The 14,100-nt window shown below is 36.4% G+C and overlaps 1 protein-coding gene across 3 annotated transcripts in view; it reads right to left on the bottom strand.

Moving 5' to 3' along the window:
- LOC149557441 (choline monooxygenase, putative (CMO-like)) overlaps nt 1–14,100 on the bottom strand; it is a 168,659-nt gene that overhangs the window by 8,803 nt on the left and 145,756 nt on the right. For all 3 annotated transcript variants that reach the window (XM_089832089.1, XM_089832087.1, XM_089832088.1), the window contains exons 4-6: nt 8,702–8,776; nt 8,383–8,595; nt 8,031–8,126 (exon numbers count right to left, since the gene is read on the bottom strand). In XM_089832089.1, the coding sequence (XP_089688215.1) occupies nt 8,031–8,126; nt 8,383–8,595; nt 8,702–8,776 (384 nt within the window). The remainder of the gene's footprint in view (nt 1–8,030; nt 8,127–8,382; nt 8,596–8,701; nt 8,777–14,100) is intronic.

The raw sequence follows: 14,100 nt of genomic DNA, 5'->3' as shown, positions 1-14,100 counted from the left end.
AAGTCAAAGCAAAATAGTTAAACATGTTCTTTTTCACTTTATTACACATGCCTACTACGGCCAAGCCCTAGGCTTGGAACTTGGCAAGTCAATCGAGCCTAATTGACTCTGGCCTGACTTGGCCAAGTTCTACTCCGAAGGCCAAAAAACCTATTTTTCTAGACTTGACCCTAGACTCATAGAGTCCTATAACTATGGTATGGATGATGTTACATCTTTCATATATTTGGTTTTTTGTGACAACAGAGGTCTTAAGGCTAAGGATTGGGTTTAGGAGAGCCAAAACATCCTTAAGACTCTAAATGATAATCTTCAAAGCACCTAGAATCGGTAGAAGATATAGGTAGGCCTTAAGTCATCTTTTGTACATTCTTTTATGGCTGATAACTTTTATGGCATTGATATCTATTCTAGTAGGGTTGATATTTAATTGTTTAAGAGGAGATTCTATCACAGACCTGTGTATGTAGGTTAAAGTATTAGAAAGAAGTCACAGAAGAAACATTCAAGCCGGGTTAATTCCTGTGAACATAAAGTGTTGGTACCATTTACCTCTCCTGTGACAAAGTTCAAAACATTGAATATTGTAATTTATCTTTAATACCAAATCAATGCATCAAATGCCAAGTGTTTGGATATAGATCTCTGTTGTTGAATCATCGATGTTGCATTATGATATTTGTTCAAATATCAAGCACTGTGATTGTTCAATGAAAATTGTAATGTTCCCATCATAAAATAAATGAATAATCAAAGCATTATTTATGGGCTGATTGATTTAGTTTATCTCAAACCCATTTTTATTTTAATTGTTTCCGTAGGTGTTGCTGTCAACTATCGTTGTAAACCCTCGGGAGTTCCTTCAAAGGGTATTTAAGCACGACATGTAGGTAGTAGTTGTCATGTGATTTTGGAATTTTTTTTTGTATTGTGAATTCCTGTTGGACTTCAGTATTGTTTGCTGTTTTGGAACTGAAAGATCTTCTCTACTTGACTTTCCTATTTCAATGGGATTCAACCCTCACCCTATTCTATTTTGTATTCTTGGCTCGGATTTGGCAAGTCAGAGCATTATTTTTGTTGCAAATATCATTGTTGTCTAGAATATATATTGATTTCGATATATTGTGTTTGTTCTATGTTTGCATTGATATCTTGGTGATTGGACAACCCCTGTATAACCCTCCAATCAACCTTCATTCACTCCTCCACTCCTAACACTCATCTTTTTGTACGGTCCTGCACTCCCGTACACCATCAGCCCCTCCATCCCGTACAACCAATAATCTGTACGGTCACCTTCCCTCACCCGTACAATAGACTATCCACACTATAACAGTACGAACAGCTAGCAACTCTGTACAGCTTCCCTATCTCTCGCCGTACGGCCTAGTTGATCTTAACATATTGCCTGCTTGTTATCACCGTATGGCCTCTTTGTCATCACTGTACAACAAACAACTTCCATCGTTTGGTCACTATGCGAAAACTCCAAGTCAATCCTACATGTTTCCTTCCCTCTCCTATGTGTATGAAACATTACAATGTATCAGAGTCATAGATCGTGCCAACATGTGGATAGTGAATGAAAGTTTATAGTTGGAAAAGAAGGAGATCCCACTCAATTGATAGAATGGCAAATCAAGAACTCACTCTTGCTGAAGTCATGGCACTATTAAGGGATCTCTTGAGGAATCAAGCATAGATCAATGACACTCACAACTTATGGAAGAAACTCTTTGGAAACTGGCAGACAATAAGATATTTGGGGAACAAGATGGTCACAATACCAACTCGGTCTCAGGAAAGGCAAGCCCTCATCCAAGGCACTCGACTTTCCATGCCAACTTTCCCTCTATGGACAGAGGTACCACACGGAGAAAGGTAACCAACCTTTGAGGAAGTTCAAGAATAGTTGAAAGAAGACTAGAAGAATGAAAACTTGGAAGAGGATATATCCTACAAAGATTACACAAAATTGAGAATGTGATATTCTGGAGGCGGAAATAGAGGATATTTTAACAATGATCTTAGAAGAAACTTGAGTAAAGTAAATCTATCACCATTTGACAGATTTGGATCCATATTTGCCCAAGCATGGGTAATGAAGGTCAATACTTACTTCGAGCTTAATCCAATGCCAGAAGAAGAAGAAATTAAATTTACAATAGTCCACTTGGAGGGAGTAACGTGTGAATGGTAGCATCATGGCACCATTATGCTAGGGCGTGACCAAGTAAATACTTATGCAGACTTCGCTGAAAGATTGATAGATTGGTTTGATGGTAAAGATCTAGAATCTAATTTAAAAGAGTTGGCACAATTGAGGCAAACAAGATCGGTAGACTAGTACATCATGGAATTTTAGAAATTCTTTGTTTTAATTACAAACATTTCTGAAAGGAGACGAATAGTGATCTTCATGGATGGACTGACAAAACCACTGAGGGGTTGGGTAAAAGGTTTCAACCCTGCCACCCTTTCAAAGGCTATTAAAAAGGCATGAAGCATGGCATCATCATTGACATCATCCTCTCGAGGTTACTCTCACTCCAAACTACCAGTATTTCTAGGGGACATAGATAACAAACCTCTACCGAAGAAGCCTTTGTTAGACGAAGCTACCAGACAAGAGCTCTGAAGGAAGAAATTATATTTCAATTGTAAGGACCATGGAAGCTTGGGCACAAATGCCTTGGAAAAGGAAAGATATACTGCATCGAGGTCATGTCTGAAGATGAAGACAATCAGGAGAATCTACCCACAGAGGATGGTTACCCATAGGAAGATTCCAAATGGTTCATTTGAACTGTATGGAGAAGATCATCACATTGGTACAGCATGGAGGAAACATCGCCCTCGCTAGGAGCTTGATATGTACAGTTTTCCAAGTACGGGGAACCCTTAAAGGATAAAGGGTCATTGTGATGCTCAATAGCAGAGCTGCTCTAAACTTCATAAACTCATCTTTGGTGAAAAGAAGAGTCTACCCACAGAGACGCTCGCAAGATTCCCGGTCAAGGTCGTAGGAGGAACACTCTTAGCCTGCATGCACCTTGTTCCCCGACTGAGTATCACCATGGCTAATCACACAATGGCAGGATTTCTTTATAGTAGATCTGGATGATATGAAGGTTATTCTGAGCATACAGTTAAAGGAGTCACTAAATGAATACACACAGAGTTTCAAGCAAATGGACTTCACTTTTTTTGTTGATGGGAAGAAGGTTGTTCTCCGTGGGATGGTCAATGAGGGACTGAAGGAGGTTTCGGCACGATGGATGGAGGCCATTTTTCTACATGATGATATTGCATGGGCTCTACATTGCTTTATTTCTATAGAACCAATAAATGAACAATGGACACCCCACCAAGATGATGATCTACAGGCTATCTTGAGTACCCATGATAAAGTTTTTATAGACATTCCTCCTGGTATACCTCTCCATCATGGTTTTGAGCATACCATCGAGTTGGAAGCTGACACCAAACCAGTTATCACCATGTCATACCGCCATCTAAAAAAATTCAAAGATGAGATTGAGAAGACGATTCATGAGTTGCTCGAGAAGGGATGGATCCGTCCCAGCTCTAGCCCTTTTGCATCATCAGTGGTATTCGTGAAAAAGGATGGGATGTTGCGCATGTGTGTGGACTATCATGCGTTGGATAAGAAGACAATAAAAAATAGATATCCTATTCCCAGGATCGATGAATTGTTGGATGAGTTGCATGGTGTTTACTTTTCTAAAATAGCTCTCCACTTTGGATACCATCAAATCCGTATGTGAGAAGAAGATGTAGAAAAGATGGCTTTTCGTTGTCACTACAGGCATTATGAGTTCTTGGTCATGTCATTCGGAGTAACAAATGCATCAACTACTTTTCAGTCTTGCATGAATCGCATCTTCAACAAACAATTGCATAAGTACTTGCTGGTATTCTTTGATGATATCCTTATTTACAGTAAAACTTGGAAAGAACACCTGAGACATTTGGATGAAGTCCTAGGGATCATGGAGGCTAAGTCCTTGTTTGCCAAGCAATCCAAGTGTGAATTCAGAATGATAGAAATGTTATACCTAGGGCATGTTGTCAATAAATATGGAGTACAAGTCCACCAAGAAAAGATTCAAGCTATCCTTGATTGGCCCCCACCAAAATTGCTCTTTGAGTTGCAAGAATGCTTTGGGTTGTGCAATCATTACCAGAGGTTTGTAAAAGGATTCTCTCAGCTCAGTGCACTGTTAATAAATCTAGCTAATAAGGGCTCCTTCTAGTGGAATGAAAAGGCACAACACGCTTTTAATAAGTTAAAAGAAGCAATGAGCACTTGCTCGGTTGTTGCCTTACCTGACTTCAGTCAACCATTCATTCTAGAGTGTAATGCATCCAAAGAGGGCATTGGCACAGTATTGATGTAGGAAAGACACCCCATATCCTATGAGAGTTGAAAGTTTACACAAGCTGAGCACCTATATTCCATTTATGACAAAGAGATATTGGCCATTGTGCATGTCCTAACCAAGTTCCAAAATATCTAGTGGGTGCCAAGTGTGTCATCCGTATCGATCATAATAGTTTGAGATATTTTCTAGAGCAATGAGATCTGAACAAGAGGCAACAAAAATGGGTAAGTAAGATTCAAGCTTTTGGTTTTGACATTGAATATGTGAAGGGAAAAAAGTTAAAACAATGTGGTTGCAGATGCTTTGTCAAGAAAACCTGCCATCTAATTACTATCTCATATTTTAGTTGACTGGAAAGCACACTTATTGGTGGAATATTCCAAAAACACATTTGCATGTAAGCTAATGGACATTGACACTTTGGATGACATCATTTACTATAAGGATCAGATATACTTAGTGCCTGAATCCAAACGGATACATGCCTTACCCTTGGCCAGACACTCGAGGTTTCTCAAAACCTATAAATAGCTCAAGGAGAGGTTCTTGTGGAAGGCACTTAAAGATGATGTTTTGTAGTACATGCAGAAATGTGTAGTCTGCCAGTAAAACAAATCTGAACACACTTTACTTGTCGGGCTATTGCAAACCTTGTTGATACCAAAACATAATTGGGAAAGTATCTCAATGCACTTCCTAAGGTAAATGGAAAGGATTGTGTCTTTGTGGTGGTTGGCAGATTGATGAAGTATGCACACTTCTTTGCCATCTCCTCAAATTTCCAGGCCACATAGGTAGCTGACTTATTTTTCAAAGAAGTTTTTCGTTTGCACAGGTTACCCCAAAACATTGTTAGTGACAGGGATGGTCGGTTTCTTAGTATTTTATGGACAAAATTGTTTTGGTTGGTAGGAACAGAATTGTCGCCAAGTACTAGCTACCACCTTCAGATAGATGGACAAATGGAGATTGTGAAGAAGTGGCTATAAGGCTACCTCTCAAACTATGTTTCAGCACAACAACGGGCATGAGTCAAATGGATGCATCTGGGGGAATATTGTTACAATACAACTTATCACATGTCTATTGAGCTTCAGAGAACTGTACAGGTATGAACCCCTTTCATTTATCGACAGGGTCCAGGGTGACAGTTGCACACCTAGGACAAGTGACTGGCTTCGGGAAGGGCAAGACATCCTAAGATTCTTGAAGGAAAACTTACAGAGGGCACACAATCAACAAAAGATCTATGCCAACAGACACCAAATCAAGAGAAGTTTCAAAGTGGGAGACTTGGTCTATCTCAGGCTCCAGTCGTACAGGCAATCCTCATTGAAGGCAAAAGGGAAAGAAAAATTAAAGCCACATTTTTATGGTCCCTATCATGTAACTCGCCACATTGGTGAAGTTGCCTATGAATTGGAACTTCCAGAAGGGAATTGCATCCATAACGTCTTTCATGTCTCTTGCCTAAAGAAAGCCGTGAGACAGAGCATCGCAATAACCACAAATCTTCTACCACTCAATGAAGAAGGGAAGCTTGTGTTGGAATCGACCCAAATCATCAGTGTACAAGAGAAGACTCTATGGAATCGTAACCTGAAGGAATACTTAGTACATTGGTAACACTCGCCGCTAGACGATGTGACTTGGGAAGGTGAACACATTCTTCAGCGTCCGGCATTGCATTTTCTTGAGGACAAGCGAATTTTGGGACGAGAGAACTGTAATGTTCTTGTCATTAAATAAATAAATAATCAAAGCATTGTTTATGGGCCAATTGCTTTAGTATATCTCGGACCCATTTTATTTTTTATTGTTTTCATAGATGTTGTCGTTGGCTATTGTTGTAGACCCTCAAGAGTTCCTTCGAAGGGTATTTACGCATGACATGTAGGTAGTAGTTGTCATGCAATTTTGGATTATTTCTTTGTACTATGAATTCTTGTTGGAGTTCAATATTGTTTGCCATTTCGAAAGTAAAAGATCTTCCCTACTTGGCTTTCCTCTTTCGATGGGATTCAACCCTCACCCTATTCCATTCTGTATTCTTGGCTCGGATTTGGCAAGTTAGAGCATTATTTCTATTGCAAATATCATTGTTGTTTGGAATATATATTGATTCTGATATATCATGTTTGTTATGAGTTTGCATTGATATCTTGGTGATTGGACAACCCTTGCATAATCCCTCCGGCCAACTTTCATTCACTCCTCCACAACTGACACTCATCTTTTCATATGGTCCTGCACTCCCATACGCCATCGGTCCCTCCATCCCATACGGCCAATAATCTGTACGGTCACCTTTCCTCACCTCGTACGACAGATTATCCACATTGTAACTGTACAAATGGCTAGCAACTCCGTACTACTTCCTTCTCTCTCACTGTACAACCTATTTGATCTTACTGTACGGCCTGCTTGTTATCACCGTACAGCCTCTTGGTCATCACTGTATGACAGACAACTTCCATTGTTTGGTCACTATACAACTCCAAGTCAATCCTGTGTGTTTCCTTCCCTCTCCTATGCATGCGGATCATTACAAAAACTAATTTGCAATTTGAAATAGAACTCTGTGAACAAACCATACATATGTAACCTTTTTGACAAAATGTTCCTGAAACAAGTGCAAAATCATGGTGAGAATCATTGTGAGATTTTTCAAATAATCAATGTTGTTGATATGCAGTCATTTGGACATTGAAGATTGTATAATGAAGTAGATGGAAAAGATAGTCTCCAATAAATAATTGACTTTAAAATTAATACAATTATCGTCAACCATATAACTACATTAAGGAATTAATGAAACTTCCCCCAAGAGTCCCAATCCTGCCTACATGAATTTTTAACTGTCTTCTGCAAAGACTTGCACCAATGTTTTCATACTTCAAGTTCAAATCCACACATGAATTTCTCTGTTTTAAGGGTTTTTAACAAACCAGAACTGAACTTAGAATACATCTTATTTAGGGTCCATAATTTCTTGACCATGCATTCTCATGGCTGGCAAGCTGATAGATTTGGAGCATTTGTCAGCCACCAAATCTACACGACTGGAAAACTAGGTTGTGAACTGCAATTTCATACAAAAATGAAGTACACAATTCTACAATCAACTGGTTCAGGATATGTAGAAAAAGGGACACAAGATACATAATCAGTTCAAACACAGCTTCAGGGTCAATATGGCAATAAGAAAGTTTATTTGTCTTTAGTACTATTATTTATAAGTTTCTCAATGTAATGGCTATGATTATAAGAAGTGTTTCAATTTCTTTTCTTTCCAGGGTGTGGCATATAGAAAATTTTAGTGTATCACATTACATTAAAGTTCTAATGCTTGTTGTATTGATGTTTACAAAATGTTCAGCTTTCTTATTACTTATGATCTGTAAATTAACTTTAGTATCAATGCAAGCATGATTTTTAATAGGAAAAAAATGGATAGTTAATGGAATCTTCAGAAATTTATGATTCTGAACCCCAATCTGTAATTACAGAAACCCTACAAACTCTAGAACTCATAAAAATATCATAATTTCAAGACAAATGCTAACAACTTGTAAGGGAGAATAATGCATTTGCGTAAGGAGAAAGACCCCTCAAACATACTGTTGTAGAGTAAGAGGTAAGGTTAAGACCAGCTGCAAGCCCTCCATGTGCATATGGAACATGATAGCCCCCATCTAAATAATTGTCACAGAAAACCTGGAAAGGCAAAAGGTATGGAAGTAAGAGATATTGAGGATATAAAGAATAAAGTTATCTATCAAGAACAGAAATAATATGACAAGTTTTATTTATCTAGATTTTAGTATATTTATATATAATGCATCCTTTCGTGTCATTATTATGGGTCACACAGCTCGAACCCTAAATGAAACACAGAAAAACCTATAAAGGCATATCTGGTAAAACGTACACCTTTCTTACACTTATGGTGCTGTGTTATGAATAGTCAAACCTTCCAGTTGCAGTTGATTGTATATTCTCGCCGAGCGATATGTTGCAAGTTCTGATTGATACAAGCACTTGCCAGTATCTCTGATGAGCTTCCAAGCCATTCATTTTCAACCACCATGCTATTTTCCATCTCTGAAGCTGTATCCTTGTTATCCAAGTTGATTAACACAAATGGTCCCCATATAGCTAGATTTATTGGCAATAATCCAAAATCCTATTTTGACAGAATTAACAGGTCATCATTCAAACAAAATGGTAATAGTGACTAATTCATTATATGCATGCATTCACTTGTGAGGATAACAATGTTTCAGACACACATGTACGTTGAAATTCTGAATCCCCCCTAATCTCGTTGCTTTCTGAAGAGCTCCATCAAGACCATAAGTCCACCCCTGTGACATCAACCATCATTACAAACTTAATATAAAAAAAAGAGCCCTCAATAATGTAGTTTAATAGACTATTACAACTCCCTATTACAGGCATTATCAGAGACAGATACCCACTGATCGGAAGTTTAAAATAAGACTTGATTTCTGTTATGAACAAGTGCATACACAACTTTAAGTATACTGCCTCTCCTTACATTAAAAATTAATTTCAATTGAAAGGCACTTAAGTACATATTGTACATACAAACAAAATAATATGAAATTTGAAATGAACAAAGAGAAGAAATATAATTATCATATCTCTACTAAAAAATCCTTACACTTGTAACAGACACATGTTAGCACATTGATGAAAAAACATTTTGAATGACTAGAACAGAAGTGGATAGAGACAGTTACTCCATCAGATATGGACAGAGAAAATTTTCCAAGATTCCATGATACACATGCAACTAGACAAAGCAATAATAAAAATGTATGTATTCAATTATTTTTACATCTAAGGATTACAAGCACAACTTAAAAAATATATTTATCTATATTTGGTTTTAGTAATTTAATTAATAACATTTATTTTATTATATTTCTCTTTAATGACATTTAAATGCACGTGAATGTGCAAACAATTTTTATGTTTTGCATTTTTTAATGCTCTTTGATAAACCCTAAACTGGATATGGCTCTAGGCAATGTGGTACACTATCCAAATGGATCAGATACAGCCAAATGTACACCCATATTTAGACGTGAATCTAGATACAATATCAACACTGTATGCAGGAGTTTAGACTCCATAATGCATGGAAACATGGGAGTTCAAGTGCAAATCAATTCTGGGTGAACATAAGTTTTCTCTGAAAGTTGAATATCAATGGTGGTTATTAAGCTAAATGCTTACTTCCACATCATTTCCATACCACATTGAACCCAAACATATCATAGTAGAATTCCATTTACATGGCACTGAGACGAAAACTGAAATTTTAAATGACATTTAATTAATTGGGCTTATAACAAGAAAAATTCAATAAATTAATACCATATCGTTTGTAGAAAATAACTGGTATTATTATTCCATGCCAATATAGTTTTGTTCGTTGGATATTTTGCAACTGACGGTTCGAAGGATCAATTGCAAAATACTGGATCCAGTCACCGTGTGCAAGACACGATCTCTCCTAATTATAAGGGAAGGCTCCTCCTTCTTATTGCTACTGGAATAAATAAAACACTTACAATTATTTACACTAAGCTAAATCAGGGCGGGACATTCATCCTACTCTCTGATTCCAAAATAGACATTACAATTACAGTACAATCTTTAATCAATGGTGTCTTTCACTTACAAACTATTAGTTAAAACTTTGAGCAATAATCTCGATAAACAGAAGATTAGATGTAGGAATAACCTTTGGCATACCAGCAACTTTCAGTGAATTGAGAGTTCACAAAAAGCTCAAAGTCTTTTCATCACCCCTTATGAGATTATGAGAACAAGAATGGAACACATGTGCAGCTCAATATCTCCAACACATAATCCATCTTGCAAGCACAAACTAAAAAGACAAAGCAACACAAGTCTGCTAGTTGTTTCCTTGCTTGAGTATTCTATGTTAATCTCGGACTTGATAAGCAACTTGAAGTCTGCAGGACTCATTATAAAACCAAATTATAACTTTGAACGCAATGTGCAGCTCAAAGTTTAAGGGATTGAGTTCAAATCCCCCTTGAACAAAAGCACAAAGCTCACAATCAACCTAAGAAAATGTCATCAGATAAGAAGTTGGATTGGCACAAAGTCTCAAAACAACCTGCACCTTATATTGGAAACAATCTAATTTACATTTAAGCTCAAAGTCTAAGTTGCCGATTCGGGTTCGGGGACAGGTTCGTGTTCGGGGTTCGGTTCTTGGATTCGGGCAATTTTTTATTTCCCCATTTGGGTTCGTGGGTGGGTTCGTGAGTGTATATATATATATAAACACATTCACACAAGAGAAACATGCATAGTTGCAAAACAAAGTCATTTCACAATATGAACAATTGTTGCTTGATCATTGATCAATGCCAAATGCTTTAGGGTTTCGGGTCCCTTCAAAACCTGTTTTTACCTGAATCTAAAAGCATTAAATACTCGCTCATTAAGCTATCTTCATGATTGTAAAGAAAATTATACATTGAATTACTAAATTGCAAAACATAGACTAGTTCATCAAATAATACATTGAGTTACTAAATTGCAAAAGAAAGACTAGTTCATCAAGTAATAAAGATTGAAACATGATGATAGATGACAAGTTTTTAGTAGTTTATCAATAATCATAGTATCAAATGCCCTTCAAGGGTCAAATGGATCATCACAAAATGAGGGATCAATGGCTTCATCCCCAACTGCAACTATATCTAGATCTTCATCATTGGAACCCAAACTGGTTCCACTAGTCCCATATGCTGCTATATCATCGTCCTCCTCCTTGACATAAGGGATTAGATGAGTGAAATGTTTTTTATTAAGTTCTTTTGAGAGTTGCATAAAAAAACAATTAAAAAAATACACTCTTTAATTTTGTTTTAGCCTTGGGTTCGTTGTGGGTTCATCTGGGTTCGCTTTAGCAAGGACCCAGACGAATCCACAGTCAAAACTAAGGACCTTGCCTGGACCCGAACCGAACCCAGGGACGAATCCGGACCCGTACGGACCCGAACCCGAATCCGGGCAGCAGGGGACAAATCCGGCAACTAAGCTCAAAGTCTTAGAATGCATATACAAACTGGGAGAGTTTTCTTGCATTGCCAAAACATCAAAACTACAATGAGGCTCACTCCTATAGACAGGTGAAAGGCTGAGAGAAAAAGGTGGGAGAAACCCAACAAATGTTGAACTATTCTATAACTAACTTCGACTTATTCGAATTGCAAGCCCTAATGTACTTAAACTATAATTTGATTACATGTAAATAGCTTTATTGGTGATGAGGTCACTTTCAACTACAATTTATTTTTCAATCACATGTAATTTGTCAACAACAAAATCACAAAATGCATGATGAAAAATAAATTGTGCTTGACAAGAGAAAACTCTTATTAGATCATCCTTTGTCACATTCCTTATGTTGCCATAGGATGCTTTATGATTGAAGTACTCAAATTTGGTGGACGCATCATGAACTAGAGTAGGAATCTGCATCCTTGATTGTTTTGTATCATAATGGCCGTTATTGAGAAAATATCTTTTCATGACTATTTCAGTCTTGAAAGCATTCTATGTTCTCAATCATTCCATCACTTATCCTTCTATTTGTTCACTCTATCATGTTGTCGTTCTTCCTTCATGTCATTCTTCTACAATCTTGGAATTCCATATCAAGATTTAGAAACCCAATTACATATACATACCGAGTGGAAGTTCTTTCATTGGCATTTGGGTTTAAAATCTCGAGTGCAAGTATGGGAAAACTTCAATTGTGCTTGAGAGATGAACTTGTAATTGAGACTTAGAATCTCAATTACAGGTAAGGAAGAACATGAGAACTTCCTTCACAAATGGGAAGATCTTTTTATACTTTACATATGGAGGGGAAGAACTTGCACTTGTAATCACAACTCATAACACAACTTACAATGTGTTATTAGAAACCCCATTTGGGCATGACATAGGCATGGAGACTTTTGGGGTAGTTACACTTTTGATTACACGTAGCAATACATGAAATGGATTTTAAAATCCTAATTTTGGCAAGATGGTAGACATAAAAGAAACTTGAGTTAGGGATTTTTGGGGTAAATGCATATTACGTTGTACATAAAACAATATTTAATGAATATGGAATCCCCAATTTTCATACTGTATGGACATGTAATTTTGACACAACATGCAAAAGGCATGGGAAATTCCTAAGTTGGATATGTCCCCTGCTGCCTAGATTCGAGTCGAGGTTCGCACGAGTCCGGATTCACACTCAAGTTCGCTGCGGGTTTGCCCAAGTCCTTGTTGGAGCAAACCTAGGAGGACCAGGGGCAATAGGCTCCAAAATGTGAAATAAAACAACTTTAAAGAGTTTGTTTTTTAAAATTATGTAACTCTAAAAGGAACCTAATAAAAAACATTTCACTCATCTAATCTCTCATGTTGAGGATGATGATATAGTAGCATCTGGGACTAGCGAAACCAATTTGGGTTCCAATGATGAGGATCTAGATACAGATGCAGCCGGGGATGAAGCCATTAATCCCTCATTTTTTGACAATCCATTTGACCTTTGAAGGGCATTTGATACTATGATCATTAATAAATTAGTAATTACTAAACACTTGTCATCTATCATTATGTTTCAAACTTTATTATTTGATGAACTAGTCTATGCTTTGCAATTTAGTAATTCAATGTATGATTTTCTTTACAATCATGAAGATAGATTAATGAGCGAGTATTTAACGTTTATCATTGACATTTGGCATTGATCAATGATCAAGCAACAATTATTCATACTGTGAAATGACTTTGTTTTGCAACTATGCCTCTCTCTCTCTCTCTCTCTCTCTCTCTCTCTCTCTCTCTATCTATCTATATATATATATATATATATATATATAGATATAGATATAGTAATGGTCCCATTTCTGGGATGAAATTAATAATAATAAAGACAAATCTAAAATAAATAAAATGTAACATTGAAATAATGAAATAATAAGTAAATAAATAATAAAATCAATAATATATACTATTTATAATATATATATCCAAAATGTAAATTGGGAATTAGTCAATGAAGACATCTAATGTAAGATCATTATTATGATTATTTAAAATATGATGTATTTTATCATATATTAATTTGAAATATATATTAAAAAAACAATATAATATAATGATCTATCATTATACGATAAAGTGAAGTATATGTATATTTAGGAATACATCTACAAAATATATCCTAGATATAATTATATAAATATTTATATGTTATAATTAAAATATATTTCAATTAAATATATAATTCTAAATTAGTCAAACTATTCAATTAATATTAGATATATTAAACAAACCTAATATAAATTTATTACACAAGCAACTAAATGAATAATTGTGACCCTTCACCCAAGCACATATATTAGGGAAGAAAACTTAACTCATTCAAGGGGGGGGGGGGGGGATCAGAAAAGCAAAACACGAACACTACAATACTACGTTGGCATGAGATTCTCCAGTAGATATATATCTAACTTAGCATGGTAGCAAGAACCATTACGTTTAAGGCATAAAAAGTATAAGCCAATAAGATAGTCAGCGAAATATAGATCCAGAAATGCATTCAGAAGCA

This window comes from Cupressus sempervirens, chromosome 5, assembly GCF_028749045.1.
Source record: "Cupressus sempervirens isolate cs-2001-9-10 chromosome 5, ASM2874904v1, whole genome shotgun sequence".
Taxonomy (NCBI): domain Eukaryota; kingdom Viridiplantae; phylum Streptophyta; class Pinopsida; order Cupressales; family Cupressaceae; genus Cupressus; species Cupressus sempervirens.
This window is presented reverse-complemented; position numbering and strand designations above follow the sequence as displayed.